The sequence below is a fragment of the Acinonyx jubatus genome, chromosome C1 (assembly GCF_027475565.1).
Source record: "Acinonyx jubatus isolate Ajub_Pintada_27869175 chromosome C1, VMU_Ajub_asm_v1.0, whole genome shotgun sequence".
Lineage (NCBI taxonomy): Eukaryota > Metazoa > Chordata > Mammalia > Carnivora > Felidae > Acinonyx > Acinonyx jubatus.
The window spans coordinates 182,335,615-182,356,647 of record NC_069381.1 but is presented as its reverse complement, the minus strand read 5'-3'; the positions used below and the strand labels follow the sequence as shown (position 1 = coordinate 182,356,647).

General features: G+C 38.6%; 1 protein-coding gene across 8 annotated transcripts in view; it reads left to right on the top strand.

Moving 5' to 3' along the window:
* SATB2 (SATB homeobox 2) overlaps positions 1 to 21,033 on the top strand; it is a 192,231-nt gene that overhangs the window by 64,803 nt on the left and 106,395 nt on the right. For all 8 annotated transcript variants that reach the window (XM_053215516.1, XM_053215518.1, XM_053215515.1 and 5 more), the window contains 2 exons: positions 18,012 to 18,138; positions 19,300 to 19,423. In XM_053215516.1, coding sequence (XP_053071491.1) covers positions 18,012 to 18,138; positions 19,300 to 19,423 — 251 coding nt within the window. The remainder of the gene's footprint in view (positions 1 to 18,011; positions 18,139 to 19,299; positions 19,424 to 21,033) is intronic.

Below are 21,033 nucleotides of genomic sequence, written 5' to 3'. Positions count from 1 at the left end.
CACTTTGGCGCAACACCCTCTTTTCATCACTCATGGCAAAGCATGTTCCTTTTCATCCCTTGGGTCATTTTCCCTGACAACCTGATTATTCTTTCTCATAACATCCTATTATTTTCATGTCTGGCACTTGTTAAATTTTTAATTGTATCTTTGCTTGTTGGTTAGACCTGGTAGACTCTAAGTTTCTTGAGCATAGTCACTGAGCCAATCTGGTTCACCACCCTGTACTGGTAGTATCTGGGGAAACATCCCATAAACGTTAAAACAAATGAATGAGTGAAACGTAATGATACCTTTGAAGGATATTAGTATTACACAGCTCTTTATGTTCAAAAGTGTTATATGGTATTTGGGGTCCAACAAAATACAACTGATTAGTTCATTAAATCAGGCCTACATCCCTGGACCTCTTTTGGCCGGGATATGTTATTTTTAATTCTGACCGACTCATGTAATAAATGTGACCAACTTAGATTTAAATAGTCCATTAGAGATTTAGTTTATCTCAAGTGCTTATCTCAGGTATTTAAAATAGATTTAGGCAACACAACATGGTAGAAAGGATCTTGATATAGTGGAAAGAATGTGGGCTTTGGAGTCATAAAAACCCGAGTTCAAATAGTAGTTATGCCGTTTGTTAGCTGTGTAATCTTGGGAAACTACTTAACCTTTTTGTCCCCTGGTATTCTCATCTGCAAAATGTGTTGATAGCATCTACCTCATTAGTTTGTTGTGAAGATCAAAGGAGATAATATATGTTAAATCCTAGTGCTGTGCTTGAAACAAAATTGGCACTTAATTCCTGGTATTATTATAAGCTATGCATCTATAGCAAGTTGGTTAATCTTTTTTTGCTGCTATTTCTTAATCTTTGAAATGGGGATAATTCTTACTTTATAGAAATAATTTGAGGATTAAATAAGTGTTTTGATGTAAGACAGCTAGGGCAGCTCTACCTGACTCATAGTTGACCCTCAATAAATGAGTAGGGGTGATTAATAAAAATCATAGTGTGAAAGAGTTGGTATCAAGTTACTCAGTAGCAACTTGGACTCTTTAAATTCTGTTGATTCATTCACTGCATATTTATTGGATGCCTATTTTATGCCAGGTGCTCAGTTTAGTGCTAGAGCTATAAGGATGACTTAAAGGAAGCCTTCAGTTTAAGGAGAAAGGAGATTTCACATGAACTATGCAGTTATTTACTTTCCAAATAAATATATTTGCAGTGAGATTGGGTAGGAAAAGTTCTATTCCTGCTGGAGGTATTATTTGATGTGGATCTCAGAGGCTAAAAAGGAGTTCTCCAGAAGATAAGAGGTGCCATGATATGTGTGTGGGGAAATCTGGTCTTTGGAGTCAGGCAACCCTGCCTTCTGGTATCTACCATTTAATATTTTTGTGACCTTAGGCAAGTTATCTAGCCTAATCTAAAACAGAAGCACTCATATTTATGTCATGGGATTTTTGTGAAAATTAATATAAAGTGTTCAGCTCATAGTAAGAACTTAACAATGTGAGTTCTTTACAGCCACTGGAATTTTGTCTTCTTTTTTTCTATATAGGGAATTACAAAATAACCTCCATTCTTAAGAGTCCATAATTGTATGTCTTTTCCTGGTCAAACATGAAATTTTTTTACTTGGTTAAATCTTATCTATATCTTTGTCTTTAAAGGTTCAAAGATTGGCTGTTCATCACCACTCAAGCTGTGTTAGACCATTTCCTTGGCTCTTTAGGAAATTTCACTCTTACTCTCAGAGAGAAAATAAAGTCCTCCTGACTCTAAGATTCTAAACAAAAAAATCAGTCTTTTGAAACTCTTTGTCATTGTATTTACTCTTTATAATGTCAACAACAATGCAGCATACTTTTGGCCAGCAGTTTAGGATTTACAGAGAACCCAAATTCCTATTACCTCACTTAATGCCTTCAGCAGTCCTTAGGATGGAGACCTTTGTGAGCTTATTAACAGGGCAGAGCCTGAGAGGGACTGAGAGGTATGTGACTCACTCTTCTGATTCTAATCCAGTCATTTTCACTTTAGGGCATACCTGCCTTTCTGTTTTGCCTGTCTTCAAATGGCGTTGTTCCTTCCACGGTGGTCAGCGGACACCCTCTCTTCGCTCTAGTGCAACAGTGTTTGTTTAGTTCCTGTATGGTCCAGGTTATGCAGCAGTCTCCTCTGACCTAGATTCTGTAGCTCAAGAGAAGCTTGTGCCTGCCTTTGGTTGATATGGATAGATTGGTATTACTCAATCATTTCTTAATGTTCTACAATGGCTTCTTATTTCCCTATGAAGCAACTTCAAAATCCTCTTATCGTCTTCCTCAGAACCACCTGGCATTCCTATTTTTGACCTTACTGACCTTAATACTTAAGATGTGGCTTCTCCGAGGTAGAACCATTTTCTTGTAACATCCTTGTGCTCCCTAGCATCCTGCTAAACACTTTATACATGTCTTTCTAAAGCAATAGAAACCAAATTCTTCCATCATGGCTTTCTTTGGGGACTTCCATGTCTGCATTAACTTCATTTTTAAAAATTGTCTGATACACTTACCTTTGTGCATTTATTCTTCTTTTTCCAGATTTTGGTGGCTTGCGTTACCATTCATTATTGCTGAGTTGTTTTTCAGATTCCCCTAGTCTTGAATGTAATGACTTTGATTATAAATTCCTAGGATGTAAAGAGCACTGTCACTTTAAATTATTCTATGAGCAGCAGAAACCAGTGTTGAGATGATAATGGTAATACTTAATATAATGTTTTTCTCCATTAGACAGATCATAGGTTTACAAATAATTATTAGTCTTATAATTTCTGTTAGCTGCAGCCTGTTTCCAAAATTCAGAGCATAGTTCCATTTAGCATGTCTTTATATAATATAAGAACATTGAATTCAGCTTCGAACTGATTTAAATTATACTAGGGAGAATTGTGAAGATCTATTACAAGATATAAGACCTTTTTTTTTTTTTTTTTTTTTTTTTTTTTAAGCATTTGTGATCTCTGCCTACTCCTTTTCCTAGCACCTTTTATTTTGTTATCTTGATTTCAGTAAATAGCCATTCAGGAAGATGGTTTGTACAAAAAGAATGAAAATCAAGGCATGAGGGAAAATGTATGCACTACCATCTCCTTGTCTCTCCCTCTGAGATTTTATGTATGCTCGGCTTCAAAAACCAGTTTAAAAATAAAAAAGATGAGGGCGGTTGCAATCTGCTTCATTTTATGCAGATTAGGTATGGCCCTCAGGCACCTGCCAAATTGCTAATATGGCCTTCCGTTGGGTCTGATTAGTGTGAACCCAGATCTTCTTTTCCATTAAAGCAGAAATGTATTTGCTGGGAGTAAGTTAACAATAGAGGTGATATTTTTACTAACAACTAAGGGTCAGGTTACACGTGGGCAGTGTCTCAGTGTAGATGAGGAAGACTAGCCTGCGCATTTGATTTCTGCACTGTCACTTGGCTTCTTCTCCTGGAGTACTTTGGGCTTTCCTGAGATGGGTGGGACTGTGACTTTTCCTTTGTGCTGTGGTGACTTTGAAAGGTCATTTTCCTCTGCCTTCCAGATGCAAAATGTTATTGTTGCTTTTTGTAAAACACATCTGTAGGCCTTACATTTGCAAAAGCAAGTACCTTAAACTGTCCAGAATGAGTATTTGTATAAGGATACCCACTCTGGGCAATTGAATTTTTGTATTATTGCAACAGTTATTTTGAATGCCCTGGGGTGAAACGGTAATTGTCTTCCAAAAAGATAATAGAGACAGCAAATATGGAAATCTCAAGCATCTCTTATGACTCTATTAGAGCAGATCTTGAAAAAATATTTTGATACTAATGACTGCATTTTGTGGGAAAAGAATAAAAGGTTTGTATGAACAAAGCAGGAACTGGAAATTCAAGGAGAAAGAATTAGGGCTTTATCTCCAGGTTTGGGTGCATAAAAAACCGTTATAGAAAACAGGGTCATGCTTGTCTAAATCAAGCCCATATTGAAAATTGCTGGGTATTTAACATGGCTGATATCTCACATGATGTCATTTTGTAACTCAAATTATTGTTTGCCAATAGAGGGGCAAGGAACCTATTAAACAGTTTTCATAGCCTACATCATCATGAATAGGACAGAGAAAGTAGCTGTGCCCCAAATACAGTACCAGAATAAGTTGTTTACATGAGTCTGCTTCACATGGAGTGCTTTATGGATGAGGAAAAGATTTGTTTTTAGGAGTCTTATTCTGGTTTATTATAAGCATTATTACATGCACCACCCCAGTCCAGTATTTTGTGTCATCAAGTAATTCAGTAGCAGGGATGAGAATTACAAAGCTCTTCCTTCTAATTTCTTTATTTTACTTGAAAAATACAGATCAAATGCTTAAACTATATGTCACATAGATGTGGCTGGGGAAGAAGTTTGCAATCATTATTGGATTCATAGTTCTTTGAACATAATCATGTTTCAATAATATTATGCAAGAATTTCTTTCTTTCTTTCTTTCTTTCTTTCTTTCTTTCTTTCTTTCTTTCTTTCTTTCTTTCTTTCTTTCTTTCTTTCTTTCTTTCTTTTCTTCCTTTCCCTTTCCCTTTCCCTTTCCCTTTCCCTTTCCCTTCCCCTTCCCCTTCTTCTCCTTCTCCCTTCTCTTCTCTTCTCTTCTCTTCTCTTCTCTTCTCTTCTCTTCTCTTCTCTTCTCTTCTCTTCTTTTCTTTTCTTTCTTCCTCTACTAAGTGTCAGTCACAAGGCTAGGGCATTCAGATGAATGAGATAGTCCCTGATTGATTATGGCTGGTTTTGAGATGTTTCCAAGCGTGTAAGAACCACAAATTGGTAAATAAATGTCTGTGAGCATTTAACTTAAGTTTAACTTACTGTGAATCATACTGAAAAGTGTTGTATCAGAACTTAAAAGCTAATAACTTATTATTTGATTCTGGTATAAATTAAATTTAATGTGATAACTGGGTTGATAATTTAATTGGATAACTTGGGTAATTATTTTCTTCTAGTGTAGTAACATAGCAATACCATGATAAGCATAAAATAAACAGCCAGTTTTTTTAATGGATCATTATAATGTCAATATAATAATACACTATTGAGCAACTAAAAATGACAGCAAGCTGCAGCTCCCAGTCAGCCCTGAGGTCCCGAGGGCAAGTAACTGACACATTTACAACTATTGTATACCTGTACAGCCATTCTGTTTTTCACTCTCGGTACACTATTCAATAGATTACATGAGCTATTTAACATTACTATAAAATAAGCTTTATGTTAGGGGATTTTGCCCAACTGTAGGCCAGTGTAAGCGTTCTGAGCACATTTACTGTAGGCTAGGCTAAGCTCTAATGTTTGGTAGTAAATGCATTTTCAACTTAGGATATTTCCAACTTATGATACGTTTGTTGGGACATAACTCCACTGCAAATCGAGAAAATTCTGTACAAATATATCTTTAATGAGGAAATTACTTATTTGTGGAAGCATGTGGCCAATTTGTTTCTTCTCTTTGGCGCTATGGAAGGACAAAATTGATCCGAAAGTATGTTGTGCTAACAATTATGTTATTGTCTTTCATTAAAGAATCTCTGGGAAAGTCACTCTTAGCTAATAATTTGAATGTAAAGAACTAATGAGCATAATTGTATTTATTCAAGTAGTAGTCCATTAGTAGTCTGTAGGCAGCAGCTTTTGTTATTTTAGTAAGAAGTACAGTTGGCAAAATGATATTCAGTTAGAAAAAAATCCTGATTGAGCCATGTTCCCTTTTTTGGTTGATATGAAAGCCATTGTTGTTTTGTTCACCAACTGGCAGACCTTCAATTATCCTGAATTTAGAAGTTGTTTACTATACTTTGAAAGTTTAAAAACGAGCCCTCCCTGAGAAACAAAAAGCTGGGTGCTTGCCATTTTTTTTAATAGAAAAGTAGAATTTTAATGAAAGAAAAATCAACCCACCAATTCAATGTTGAGTTTATTTTCACAGTTTTGAAGGCTTAATGCGTGTTTAAAATGACAGTAATCAAAGCCACCATTACTGGGCCCCAAAGTATTCAAGCGGTGTTTTGATTTAGAATGTCAGAGCTACAAGGGGGACATCATCAGTAAGACTCTGGGGGTGGCATGGATTCCATGAGAAAGTTTGATTTGAGGATTTTTTAGCCCCTCAGATCTTTCTTTGTGTCTTCAGCCGCTGTCTAGAATATCTCTTGTGCTGGTTTTCCTGGATATCCAAGGTGCTAGGAGTGTACAAGCTCAATTTTCTGCTTGGTGAGGGTTAGCAGGATGGTGGGGACAGAGTCCTGGTAGGGAACATTGGGTGAACCTGCAAAGTAAGCTAGTGCTGCCCATGGATCATGGCAGAGTGGCCCAGCCTCCTTCCCTCCTTCCCTCCCAACCCCCTCTGTCTTCCTTCCTTGCCTCCTTGCTTCCTTCCTACCTACCTACCCACCCTTCCATCCATCCATCTCTGAGATGCTGTGCAGTAGAATGTGGGTGGTAACATGGAACTGCTGACACTTCCCAGACGGCAGCATCTCCTGAAGACAGTAAATGGAGGCTTCAGAGAGATTAAGTGACTTGCTCCAGATTCTTTTGATTGCATCAGATGACTTGCCACCTTAGCCAGTGACATTTTAGAGGGTTCACGTTTTTGCTTAAGTAAAGGAAGTTTTCCCTTAAAAGCATTCTAGAAAAAAAATGCAGTTGTTTCTTCTTTTATGTCAACTTGCAATTCATGAATGCCAGCATATGTTTATACAATGCTTTATAATTTTCAGCATTTAGCTTATGTTTTATTATAATTACCATTTTGTGATTCAGGCAAGAGGAATTTTTTATTATTGGTGGTGGTGGGTTTTTGTTTGTTTGTTTGTTTTTGCTTTTAAATCCCCATTTTATGGAAGAGAAAATAGGGGCCCAGAGAAGTTGGATGGGCTTCCCACAGGTGCAGAGCTGCAGCACTGCACTGACAGGGGCAGATCTAAGACCAGCCCTACATTTCCTGATCTCAGTCTGCTGCTCTTCCAACAAAGTGGCTTTCTTGATACTTGACTGCTGTACCGTATGGGGCTGTAGCTAGAGTTGTATAAAACAGTTAATGACATGGCCCTTGCTTTCTGGTGGTATATAGTTCAAATAAGATAAAGATGTTCCGGAGTTTATGCATAGATGGGGAACAATTTTCTTCTGCTTTTACCTTTCGGCCTATGCCAAATCCTGCAAATTTAAAAAGAAACAGTTACAATGTAGTCCTGACCCCATTTTTTTTTTCTTCTCATGTGCCATAGCTTTCTCCTTTCTCTTCACTTACTATACTTGACAAGTATGAGAATATTTGCTGATAAATTGGAAAAAAGGAACCTGGGAATCTTGTGATCTGTTTGCCCTTCTCTTGAAAATCAGTGGATTGATTTTTTTCATGCTTTTTACTGGACATCTGGAAAGTACTTCTCAAACTTGGTTTATCCTCAGCATCTCCCGGGATCTACCCCTGGAGCTTTATGTTCTAGAAGTCAGGGTGGGGCCCACAACTGCTCTAGGGATGAATTTAGAACCCATTCACTTAATCTGACCACTCTCAATAGCACAGTGCTCCCTAAACTGCAAAGTCCTGGGGGAAAAAATAATCAATTTCTGACCTTCACCTACCCTCCAGGTCGTCATCTCCAGCTGTCGGCCTAGCTATCATGGGATAACTAGGCATCTTGTCAGGAATGATTGCTAGGTCTCTACCATGGTTCAGTTGCCCATTGATTCATATGGCATTTTTCTAACATGGCTAAATATTTTAGGGGGCTCAGATAGACCATTGTCATTATTCATCACCATGTATGTTGTGACTGCTGATCTACCTTGGATTCGATTCAAAAAACATTTGCCTAGGGGCACCTGGGTGGCTCGGTTGGTTAAGCATCCGACTCTTGATTTCAGCTCAGCTCATCTCACAGTTTGTGAGATCAAGCTCTGTGTTGGGCTCTGTGCCAACAATGGAGAGCCTGCTTGAGATTCTCTCCCTCCCCCCCCATTCTGTGCCCTTTCCTTGCTAACACTCTCTCTCTCTCAAAATAAATAATAAATAAACATTACAAAAATTTGCCTAATGAGCAAGCACCTTTGTATTGGATCCTTGGCTTCTGTATTGGAGCCATTAAAATGGTAGTGCCATATTTAAAAGTGTGGTTTGCTGTCTTTAAATAGTTCATTTCCCACAAGTGTGGAAATCAGGGAATTTTCAGAACTTCTTTGAAGGTGAGCTCTCTGAAACCTGTAAACCATGTACATTATAAGATGTAATGGTAGCGGCACCCGGGTGGCTCAGTTGGTTAAGCATCTAACTTTGGCTCAGGTCATGATCTCGCTGGTTGTGGGTTTGAGCCCCGCGTCGGTCTCTGGGCTGACAGCTCAGAGCCTGGAGCCTGCTTTGGATTCTGTGTCTCCCTCTCTCTCTGCCCCTCTGCCACTTGCACTGTCTGTCTCTCTTAAAAATAAATAAAACATTAACAAATTAAAAAAAAATAAGATGTAATGGTAGAGTCTATATGAAGATGTATTGAAAGTAAAAATCATTAAAATGTTCTTAAAGGATCCAAAACAAAAAGCCTTCAAAAAACCAAAAACCAAAAAACCAAAAAACCAAAAAACCAAAAGCAGTTGCCATTTCGTAATAGTTACAGTCATATTTGCTTCCATGTCTTAAAGTTCCTTAACAAATTACTGTGAAATCAGGTTAGTTGGCACATGAATAAAAATGTACAACATAAATGAGTATATGTTTTTCTGCATATTATATGGCAACATTTTCTTTGATAATCAACATGCCATCATAATATTGCCCTTAAGATCAGATATTATGTAACCTTAAATTATAGGAAACAGAATATGCCTGAGGAGCAATTCTGGAATATATAATTGGGAGCATGCAGTTGATAGGGTTTCCAAAGGTCTTGAGTCCAGTGATGGGAAGCTAGGTCATCGGGAAAACTTACTGCAACATTGGAGCTCCCATCTGAAAAGAGTACATGTAATTAATTAGGATGGGAAATATGCGCAGCAACTGTATTTTTAGATCTTCAGTGGATACTTCTTACCCTAGAGGATGCAGAAACACTGGCTAAACATGTTATGAATAGCATCTGCTAGAATGTAGCAAAGTATGTTTAACAGAGTATATGTTTTCCCTTGTGCCTTCGATTATTGAAGGTATTTTAGGGGGACAAGTGCTAGAGGGAAATTTCTTTATGCAAATGTATTCCTGAATAGAAGGGAGAAAAAAAAGAGAAGGTTGTGTTACCAGCCAAAATTAATCCTTTAATTTGAAACTCTTTTAGATAGTGATTAAACTGAGAACAATAATAAGAAAATACTATGCCAGATGAAGTAATTTTTAACCAGTGTCAGAAGCTTAGAACTGATCCCAAATAATTTCTCCTAACACTTTTCTTTCTCATTTGTCCTCTTTCCCCATATGATAGTTTTGAATGGCACTCTTATGAAACAAATAACTAAATGCCAACCATATTTTTTTCGTATCCTGACCAATATTTTGGCTGTTTTTCAGAAGAATTGGAATTTTGAAAATTAAATAAAGGTTTTTAAAATACCAACTTCAGAAAGTTTTATTTAATTTGTGGAATAATCTTGTTCTCTCTCTTTCTGTTTTTTTTTTAATAGGGTCTTTATTAATTTAGTCTAGTTACTTAGTGCTTATATTAAATAATCTAATAAAAGTCAGGGTTATAACATAACGTTTCCCAAATGTGAAGCAGCATCTATTACAGGAGACAAAATCTTTATGCTGCGAAATGTAAAAACCATGTATAGAATTACAAGGCACCAAATGGTACTGTATATATTTTTTAAGTAGAATGTTTCTGTAGCAGAAGGAGGTGATCAGCTCCGGAAAAGATTGGTAGACAGCTATATATCACTATAGTCTATTGAGAAAGTGCTCTGAATTCATATTTCAGGGTTTTTTTTTTTTTTTAAGTAAATTTTACCCCCAACATGGTGCTTGAACTCATGACCCTGAGATCAAAAGTCTCATGCTCTACCCACTGAGCCAGCCAGGCACCCCATATTTCAGAGTTTAGTGCTAATAATGTTCCTGATAATAATGTCTCCTGAAAGATACAGGTATGATTTAAGAATAAAAGTTAGGGGCACCTGGGTGGCTCAGTTGGTTAAGGGTCTGACTCTTGATTTTTGTCTCAGGTCATGATCTCACAGGTTCATGGGTTTGGGCCCCATAAAGGGTTCCATGCTGACAGTGCTGAGCCTGCTTAGGATTCTCTCTCTCTTCCCCTCTCTCAACCCCTCCCCTGATCACACGCTCTCTCTCTATCTCAGAATAGATAAATAAACTTAAAAAAAAAAAAAAAGAATAAAAGAATAAAAATTAATGTTCTTAAAGAATAAAAAACCCCACCTTGTTTGTGTTTGTCAATAATGCCTGAATTGCTCCAGGTAGAGCTTTCAGCATGTGTGTGTGCATGTGCATGTGTGTATCTATTGATTTTTAGATAAATTTATGTAACAATATGGCTTCAACATTTATTCTGAATTGTTGAATTATTTATTTTTGTCTGTTGATTTCTTTTGTATTATTACAAACACGGGATTAAGTGTATTGTAGGTTCCCAGACAAGTATGTTTTGAGGTTTCATTAATTCGTGTAAGTTATAATGGTACCTGAAATAATGTAGAATGCCAGAGGAATGCTATTTCATTTTCCATTTACTTTTACCCCAACGCAAAACATTGGAAATACAGATAGTCTTTAAAAGCTAAGCAGAAGGTGTAGAAAAGTTCCAGTAAATTTTATTGGGGTATGGCTAAGCCATGCATTACAAAAGAAGACATGGACACTTCAGAGACCATCTTTGTTTTGCCTTTTTTTTCTTTCCTCATTGAGAAGTCATTCCCACCACAGGCTTAACAATAATAACTACAATTTATGCCTTTATGCTGTTACAATTTGATGATATACCACTGTCAGGCCCAGGTTAGAAACCCAGGCTGAGTTATTATATACTGCTGGGTAGTGATTTCGTGTGAACTGATTTATGGATAAATAATTCTATGTTCTTATTATATGGCACAGACAGTTTTTAATTTCTTTAACAAAGCATAGCTGAACAACAGAAAATTATATGCTGTACCATAGGGACACGGCCACCGAGGAGGATAAACTGATGCAATCAACGTCATGAGTTCTCCCGTTTTTACAAGGGGCTCCATCAGCAGTTAGTGTATTGTGGAAATAATACTGTGAATCAGAAGCCCCAAGGCTTAGCTCTGAGGTTGGGGTTTTTATTGATGCTCCTTTGCTGAGATCTCTTGCAGGGAGTTATGAGGTATATAAGCCCCAGCTTTTAGATATTAAAGCTAATGTCTCGTTTTTTCCCATGCTGAATTTTCACTTTGCTTTAATGTTAAAATGCACCTAGAATACAAGAAAATTATTTATTGGGCTGTTTTATAAGAATACGGCTGATATCGTGCTGGCTTCGTGTATCTGTCTCATAGATTGACTTGTGGGCTTTATTCTAGAGTACCCCCAATGTATAACTGTTTTATCAGCACCATCTATGTGCCATGGCAAACCATGAGAATTATCCTCATGTTCTTTCCGGGCAATCTGTTGCAGGCCCTCATGAAGTAAATATTTCTCATTTTTGAGGCACGGGGAGTAAAAGCTATCTCTTTGGTTTAATTTAAGAGTGGTTTCACTTAGCTATATATATAGTGGTAATAAGCTTTTCTACTCAATTGTGAGCTCCGTAATTACAGGGATAGTGTGTATAAGGGCTGTCTTTGCATCATAGTGAATTGTGCTGGGGAAACAAAAGAAAAATTTGTTGAATGAATGGATGATTTGTGCTTAGTACAAATTTTCTATTTGATTGATTATATTGTATTATCACTACATTTTATTTTATGCCCAGAAGTGACTGACTTTCTGAAAACTTGAATCAAATATTGATGAACTATACCGTGTATTAATCACCATTCTTCTTTTCATAGAGTTAGAGGTAAATAATACCAATGATATGGAGTATACTTCACTGAGAAGAATACGTGGATTCTGTGAGATAGGTTACAAACTGATAAAAATAACAAATGTGAACACAAAGAGCATTCTTGAGATTTCTTTTTGTGATAGGTCAACTCTTTGACACTGGCAGAATACTCCATCGGGAGAGTAAAAAAAAACTGGTTTCCATTACTGCATCTTTTTAATTTTAGACAAAAATTGCCTCCATTTCCAACCTAATTTTATGTCAGTAATGGGAATTTACCTACAATTGAATTTTGTCATTTGGTCTAAAGGCATTGTACAAAGAGTGTGTAGATCCTTTGTATTTTAGCGAGCAGACTTGTCTGGATAGAAACAATTTTATTTATTATATTGTGCTCAATTCAGTCACATTAACGTTTTGATGAATTTAAAACCCCAAATAAAGTCCCGTAATTTGTGACTCAAAGACCTTGAAACTGCATCTGTAATAGTCCTCAGCACCAGGTATTTTGCACATGTTTGCAGATGATAAATTCCTTGGAAATAGGAAAGACAGACTTGGGAAATGGTGTCTCTGAAATGGCACTGTTGTGGGAGATCGTTTTCTTCTAGAGAAGTCTCAAGTGTAGCTGGCTTTTCAGTCTTCTGTGCTTGTCACCTGTTCACTCGTTGGTCTTACGTATTCTGTTGTTTAACATTAAATATCAAGTCCCTGTCTGATGTGTGACTGTGGATGAACCATTGACCAGGCTCTTCAGAGGCCCATCATATGTTTGAACATTGGCACATAAGCAGAGCTGAGAAGAAAGGTTTTTGGTCCAGTAGCTAGAAAACTTGTCAGATGAAGCCCAGACCTAGTCCTGGCTGTCATCCACTGATGTGCTTGAAAAGTCATTCTTCAGCTCACATCCAGGTATAACACTAACCCCTTGCTGTCCTCATGAAAATGAACTAATGCTTTGAAAAAAAAAAATACTTCACAAATTGTAAAGTAACATAAAAGGGTATTGTGATAAAGTAAGTTCTTTATAAGATACACAGATTGACCAAGAATATTTCCTGCAATGCTATGTAGAGAAAAGGCTTGGTTGATCAGGGTTGGAATTATTTTCAAGGAGAATTTGAAGAATGTGTATGATTTCCTGAAGTGAATGTTGGGGATCCGTACTCCGACTGAGTGTGAAATGTATTCGGGGGAAAAAATGGGAACTGTCGTTTATTGAGCATTTACTATATGCCTGGCTGGGCTTGAGGGGTGTGTGTGTGTGTGTGTGTGTGTGCGCGTGCGCGCACGCGTGCAGGTGCCCCACATGCATATACCACTATCTAATTGAATCATTAGTTTTTCTCACTTTTCAGATAGGGATTGTAAAACCTAATCATAAAGCATGAGGTTTGACAATTCTATTCGTATACTTACAGTTACGCAGTTTTTCTCCAACACTGCAAGTCAGATCTCCCCAGCAGGTACATGGCTTGTTCTTTCTTCCTCATGCTCCTTTGCTGCACTGTAACAGTCAGTGGGGTCTGTATCCCAGTGGGGGGGAGCTAGGAAGAGGCTGCTAGTGGTTATATTTAGACACACTTGTCTGGACTTTTCAGCTCTTTTCCCTTCTTAGAATGGTGCCTTCTTTTAATCCACCTGCACTCACTATAGGTTAATCTTCCTATCACTTTGCTTTGGTCATGTTACATCTACACTAAAAAATCCCGAGGATCTATTTTCCCTGAATATTTACTAATCATTCACTGTGGGTCAATCCCCAGTGCTAAATTCTCATTCTCATTTAAAGCCTTGTGGCACCCCTCAAGGGCAGACAGTGTTTTATCCCCATTTTACAGATAATGCAAACAGACTTGGAGAGACTACACAACTTCCTCAAAGTCTCATAGCTACCAGGCAAAGGAGCCTGCACCAACTCTAGGACTTGCTCCTGACCTCTGACCTACACAATTGTGTTACTGAGTCAGGCATTCGAGGCCTTCCAAAGTTGGAACCAGGCTGTTTTCCAGTCTTTTCTGTGCCTCATACCTGAACCATTGTGATTTACAGGATTCTAAGAGTGAGAGCATGGTATTTGAAGTGAATCTGGTTTTAGTTATTGCCTGGTGATACCACCCATGGTAATGCAACCCTTCTGAACTTCATTTCCCTTGGAGTTTTGAAAATAGATATCTAGGGGTGAAGGTCTGATGGAGAATTGGAGATGCACTTCCAATGTATCTGGTGGTGCAAAAAATGAGAGACTGAAGGGAAAGAGATTGTTGTAATGTTTTTGTTACTTTTAAAGTAGGGGAGATCTGAACCTACTTATGGGTGGAAGGAAAGGAGGCACTGAAGAGCAAGGATGGAAAAAATGAGTAGGGAGGGGAGGAGGGGTGGAATAAGATAGGACAGGAGGGGAGAGACATAATTCATATGCAGTCTCCCTTTTTGATTTAAAATAATGAGGGCCTTTGGAGTGCCTGGGTGGCTCAGCTGATTAAGCGTCTGGCTCTTGATTTTGGCTCAGGTCATGATCTCATGGTTTGTGAGTTGGAGTCCCGAGTCAGGCTCAGTGCTGGCAGTGCAGAGCCTGCTTGGGATTCTCTCTCTCTCCCTCTCTCTCTCTCTCTCTCTGCCTTTCTTTGCCCCTCCCCTGCTCACACTCTGTCTCTCTAAAAATAAATAAATAACATTAAAAAATAATGAGTGTCTTTTACAGGCCTATGACCCAATTAAAGATTAAAAGATAATAATGAAATCATTAAAAAAAAGAACTTTGAGTCAACATTTGTAAAAATAAGTTGACAATGTCTTTTTTTAAAGAAGCGTTAAAAATGTCTAAATAATTACTGTAAACAGCCAATTGTTGAGATTAATTATATCCAGGCTCTGTACTAAGTCAGGGCTTTTCATTCAATCTTCACAGTATTCCAAAGTGGCCACTACTTCTGTTGTTCCATTTTATATAGAGAGGCTTGAGGTATGGAGAAATTTAAGTAACTTTCTGAGGTTACATCGCACGTGGAGGAGCCAGGGTGTGAACCGAGGCAATTTCACTTGGAAGCCTGCATTCTTAGTCACTGTTATACTGCTTCCCAGTTTGATTTCCTCAATTAACATTTGACTTCTAGCCCAAGTAATATTTTTATCTATTTTATATTGGGGAAGGAAGACTGTATCTAAGGAATGTATTTCCAAAGAGGGTTAATGCATCACACAAAGCGCCTGTTTGGGGGGAAGGCTTATTAAAAAGAGGTACTCCAAGGAGAGCAGCCTTCTGGACATGGCTGTCTCAGCAGACCTTGCATGCACCGACCCTGGTAGATAGTAGAGCAAAGAACGTGACTTCTGGGACCATGCAGGTGAGCTAATATGGTTGAGAAAGGAGCACGTGCCACTTCCCATTGCCTGAATGTAGCATGCCTCAACAGCTCTCTTTCAAGATGCAGAAACCAACCTGTAGCAGCTGCTCTCTGTGGAGGTATTAAGTGTTGCAAAGACACCTGTGTGTGCCTCATTCGAGCCCAGACAAGTCTTCTTCCGGCTCATCAAGGTGGGGGGCAGGGGGGAGGTAGAATTTACCTAAATGGAGATTAGATTACCTAATTTCCATGAGAGTGATTTGTCTGTCATATCCTGCAGAGAGCCCTCCCCCAATACCCTTTTTTGTATTGAAGTACAATTTACATACAGTAAAATATATGCATATTAAGCGTTGCATTTGATGAATTTGACAATTTTTATACCCATGCAACCACCAGCCAAACCAAGAAAATCCCCTTATGTTTCTTTCCAGTCAGTTGCCCCTGCCGTCCAGAGGTAACCGCTTTCTGACTTCAATCCCATAGGTTAGTCCTGTAGTCTTGCCTGTTCTTGTATTTTTATATAAATTAAATCTTACAGAGATATTCTGTTGTGTCTGACTTGATTATGGCATATTTTTCCCGTGGAATACTACTCAACAAGAAAAAGGAGTGAGCAGTGACATACACACTGCAGAATGGGTGAACCTCCCCTAGAGTTGTGCACTGCACAATGACAACTTCCGGAGTCATTTGCTTCATGTTACCTTTGTCGTCTTAGTCACCAAAATACCCACGAAATCGGCTTCCTCCACTTGTCATGTCTATCATAGGGCACAATTGCTGACTTCATTTTTCTCCCCTCCAGTTGCTTATGACAAAATACTGTGCCTTTAGACCATGGTCAATTTATACTCAACTCATGGGCTATCTTGATAATGATTTTTTGAAAGGGATTTAAAATAATGTAGTGATTTTTTAAAAAGGAAATATGTTAGCCATGTTGCGTGTTATCTTTTTTAGTATTTTCAAATGTCAGAAAGAGTAAAGGAAGCCAGGAAGCAGACCCAGCCTCTGATGGGTGCTTGTCCAGTGAGCCCTGGATGTTCATTTCACGAGACTGCTTTATGCTGCGTTGCTGTGCACTTTTCATTGTCATGAGAGAGAATGTTAGGAAAACTATCCCCACAAGAAAACAGCTTTTCTTGGCAAGTGAAATGTGACTTAAGGAGCCAGAACTGGAGACATACGGTACTATGAATGAGAGCTGTGTTACTTTATTGGATCCGAGTCCAGGCACTATTTATACTGCAGCATATTCAGCACCAGATTGTTAAATCTTAATACTGAAACAGTGCATCATTTTAATATTTTTGTTCTGTTTATTCCCTGTTTTCAAGCATTATGTCAAGCATTGCGCATTCATTGATTTCATCTTGGACAGGACACGCCCTGACCAGAAAGTTCATTTCCTATTATTGGAATTTTACCCCAGAGCTATAAAACATTATTTCGTGAAGCTTTTAAAAGTTCACTTGGGTATACAGGTGTTCTCTGTCTTTGATGATAAAAAATATTTTGAAAGAACACTGTAGTTGGACCCACCTATATTGTCAAAAATTTCTATTTCTTTTCTTTCACCAAAACAACTGTTTTAGTGGAATGTATGTATGACAATTTCTGACACCTTGGGGACCATTGGGCTTTTCACAGCATACAAATAAAATTTTTGTCCCTCTGTGTTTGTGAAATGGGTTTTTCTTTATTTTTCTTCATCAATGTTATATGTGCCCTATGGACACAGATATATGGACCAGATAAGATGCGTCCATCTTATGACTAAGTTAGAATTTTCACCACGTGTTGCTGAAGCTATCGGAAGAATCTTCTTGTCACAAGGGTATTCCTAAAATCACTGCTCTATATAGTGTAAGTTTGACCAGGATTTTTATTCTCTCTCCATTGTCATGCATGTTTACCATATGCAGCAGGAAACCCACAGGGAAATGGTAACCATTGTCACTCTAAAAAGAGCAGAGGAATAAAATTAAAAAAAAAAAAAAAAAAAAAAAAAAAGAAAGCTGAAGGCATCTCTGCTATTTCTGATCTGTGGTCAGTCATTGTGCTATTGGAAAATAACCCCTCTGCCTGGTGAAACACGAATCTGGAAGTGAACTCTAACTGGTTCATCAGCTCCAAATGCTTTTGCACTGGGGATCACACCACAGTCAGGATGTGACTGTGTGTGTGCTGAGCCCACACACAGGAATTTTCTTGTACAATTCAAAACCAAATCTTATATTTACTTAAGGCTTGCTTTTTTTTTTTTTTTTTTTTTTTGTCTATGAAATCAGCAGTCCGGTATATTTAGCATCAGTCTTAAGTTAGAATGTGAAACAAGACTTTGGGGGAAGGAAGTATCCGTATGGTTTTCTAAGTAATTTAAGAAACAGGAAAACATAAAAGAACTGATTGTCCATGATTAAACCTCAATCCTTTCATTCTCATCTTCCTGTATAGTTAACTCAGTTGTCGGCCAGAAAGAAATAGGTTATTGCACTGGGTTGTAAAATATCTCTGAATGGGCCTTGAATGTTGACTATCGAATGACCTTCTTAACATTGAACAAACAATGAGAAGGTTTAATAAATAGCAGAAATGTGTTTATTATGTTTTTCTTCTCTTTGCAGGAATAATCAAGCTGGGGAGGTGGAACCCTCTCCCTCTCAGCTATGTGACAGATGCCCCCGACGCAACAGTGGCCGACATGCTGCAAGATGTCTATCATGTTGTGACGTTGAAAATCCAATTACAAAGGTGGGTGTCTCTGAACATCTGCCCTTCCGCACTCGTGGAGCTGCTCCGTCACTCAGAGAGTCACTGCAGAGATTAGCACGTCCTGTCTTTGTTGATTTCTAGACACTGGATGAAATGAGAAAAAAAGGAGAGAGAGGAGGGACCCTTCACCAGGCATCTTTATAGTCCACATTCCAACTGTTTTATGTTTTGTTTTCGGAAGCAGTGAAGTGGTAACCTAGGGGAAGCTTGATAAATCATTAAAAATCTGTGGCCCTTAAAGGGGAACTTTCCACAGCCCCTAATTTAATGGGTTCTCTGTTTAAACACTTAGCACATACAATTTGAAGAATAAACACTTCTGCTGTTTTTGGGCTTGTGTTTTGAGGGCTGACTTCTGTGCTAGTATAGCAGGCTTCCCAGGAAGGTGCTGGCACTGGACATCTTTTTCTTCCCTTTCTGGTGGCTGCCTCGAGGAAGCACACTCTGCGGCCTGCAGAGGTTCTGGAAGTGATTTTATTTTTTCAGGTACAGCATCCAGAGCAAGTTATGTCTCTAAAGAATCTAGAGGTTCTCTGCAGAGTCTTGTATTGTAAAGTGCCTATAAGTCATATGGTTTAAGAGACGTTGTCCTTTAGTGAAAGGGTTTTGAATTTGCTCATTTTGGAGAATCTGTACTTTAATGGGGACCCAACATCCCCATCCTTGCCTAGGAATGCTTTAGTGTCCCATCTTAAAAGTTATTTTTTGGTTAGGAAAGCAACATCTCTGAATCGTTCAATGAGAGTGAAGAGTGGGCCTTCACGCTTTGAATTGAAAGGAACATTTGTTTACATTTAGCGTTAGGGATGTCCAAAAACTGAACTTGTATTGTGGAAGTTTGTAATCACATTGCCATGCCATTCCCATCAACAGATTGGAAAAGCCATATTTTAAATCGTTAACAGTTCTTCATATCTGAAGTGACTATTTTTCTTAGAGAGACCGAGTGGGCTTTGTCCAAGTCCTAGAGAAGCAGTTTTGCTCTCCTTCCCTCATGTAGGGCCCACACGGGACCCTGATCTTTAGCACTTTTCCTACTGCTGGCACAGGACCCAGGAGCAACTGCCACACTCAGAACCCCCTGCAGCCAGGGCCCTTTGTTGAGGTCTGCATGGTGTTCATTCTTGCTCTGTTTCCCAGTTGTTCGAAGTTGGAAGACTTGCCTGCGGAGCAGTGGAATCATGCCACAGTCCGCAATGCCTTAAAGGAACTGCTCAAAGAGATGAACCAGAGCACATTAGCCAAAGAATGCCCTCTCTCCCAGGTCAGTATATCCAGGTGGGGTTCTGGGAAACGAAGAAAGCCACTGGTGGACTTTCTTGCAAGAGGGGCATGCCTGCTCAGACAGCTGTCCTCTATCTTTTATTATAGTTACTCTGCACTCTAGGTGGAAAAAACATGGAGGTTGTGGTGTTTGTTTTTGTTTTTGTTTTTGTTTTTTTGTTATAGAGTAGAAGTTATCACTTCCCGAGAGCTTTGATGTAATGGGCATACATGAAAACATTTCACATTCACAGTCTTTAACTTCTCACGTGTATCACAGGAGGTAGGTATCAGTGTCTCCACTTTATCGATCAGGAAACCAAGACTCAGAGAAGCACTTTGCCTTCCCAGGCTTCCTCAGTAGGCTAAGTGGCAAGTTGAGATCCTAATCCAGACCTCCCCTCCCAAGGTTCAGGCTCCAGACCATTCATTTTTTAACTTACTCAGTGGAGTGAGTCAACTATGTCAGACCCATCTTAATTTTTTTTGTTTAGTTTTTGAGCATTTCCCCTGGCTAGCAAAGAAAGATGATCTTTGCATCACATACATTTGTATAGTTTCTGCTGTGATTCTGCCACATGAAAATAATATCATGAGAAAAAGAGGTACTCCATTTTTAGTGAAGCGATAAGAAGCTAAAGCCACAAAAATATGAGGTTGACAAGATCAAAGGAAGGAACAGAGTGGGAAAGGGCTGCCTTTTCCATTTGTGTTCATGGGCAAGGGACCCACTTTTTCTAATGATGCGGTAATATTTTGGTGGCTGTGGTCAGCGGCTTAGGACTGCTGTGAAATGAACTCGGGTTGACATTGTTTAAAGCTATGAATGGAAATCCATTTCCTGTGTGAGTTGCTACACTTGATTTAAGACAATGGACTAATTACATGTCTGTCAAGTTCAAGGGAAGGTGACAAGAATGTAGAAACTTGATGTGCCCTGATCTGTGTTCTAGGATAATAGAGTCTTTGGGGGGAAGCAGGAAGCCTGCTGGTTAAGAGCATGCATTCTGGAATCAGTTAGATCTGGATTCATGTCCTGGTTTACAGGCCTCTATGACCTCACTTTTACAAGCCTGTTTCTTTGTAAGTAAAACCAGGATAGTAATAGTTCTAAGTCATATAATGAGGAGTAAATGAGATAAATCACATAAATTCATGGCCTGGTGTCTGGCATACAATGATGTTGCATAAACAGTATCAGCTATTATTTAAAAAATTTTTTTAAGTTTATTTATTTTGAGTGAGAGAGAGTGAGTGGGGGAAGAGCAAGGAGAGAAGGAGAGAAAAGATCCCAAGCAGGCTCTGTGCTGTCAGTGGGGAGTCTGACATGGGGCTCGATCCCATGAACTGTGAGATCATGACCTGAGCTGAAATCAAGAGTTAGATGCTTAGCCGACTGAGCCACCCAGGCACCCCCAGTATCAGCCATTATTATTGAGACATGATATTGTTGGTGTGAACTGAATATTTTTCGTGTGTGTTGTGGAGCATGTTTTAGAATTTAAATCCTCTGAGATGCTATTAATCTTTTTTCCCCCAAATATTCAAGAAGGTATGTATCTGAGTAGTAGGTAGCTAGGTAGAAAGGAACACTGGTATTTCTTGACCATC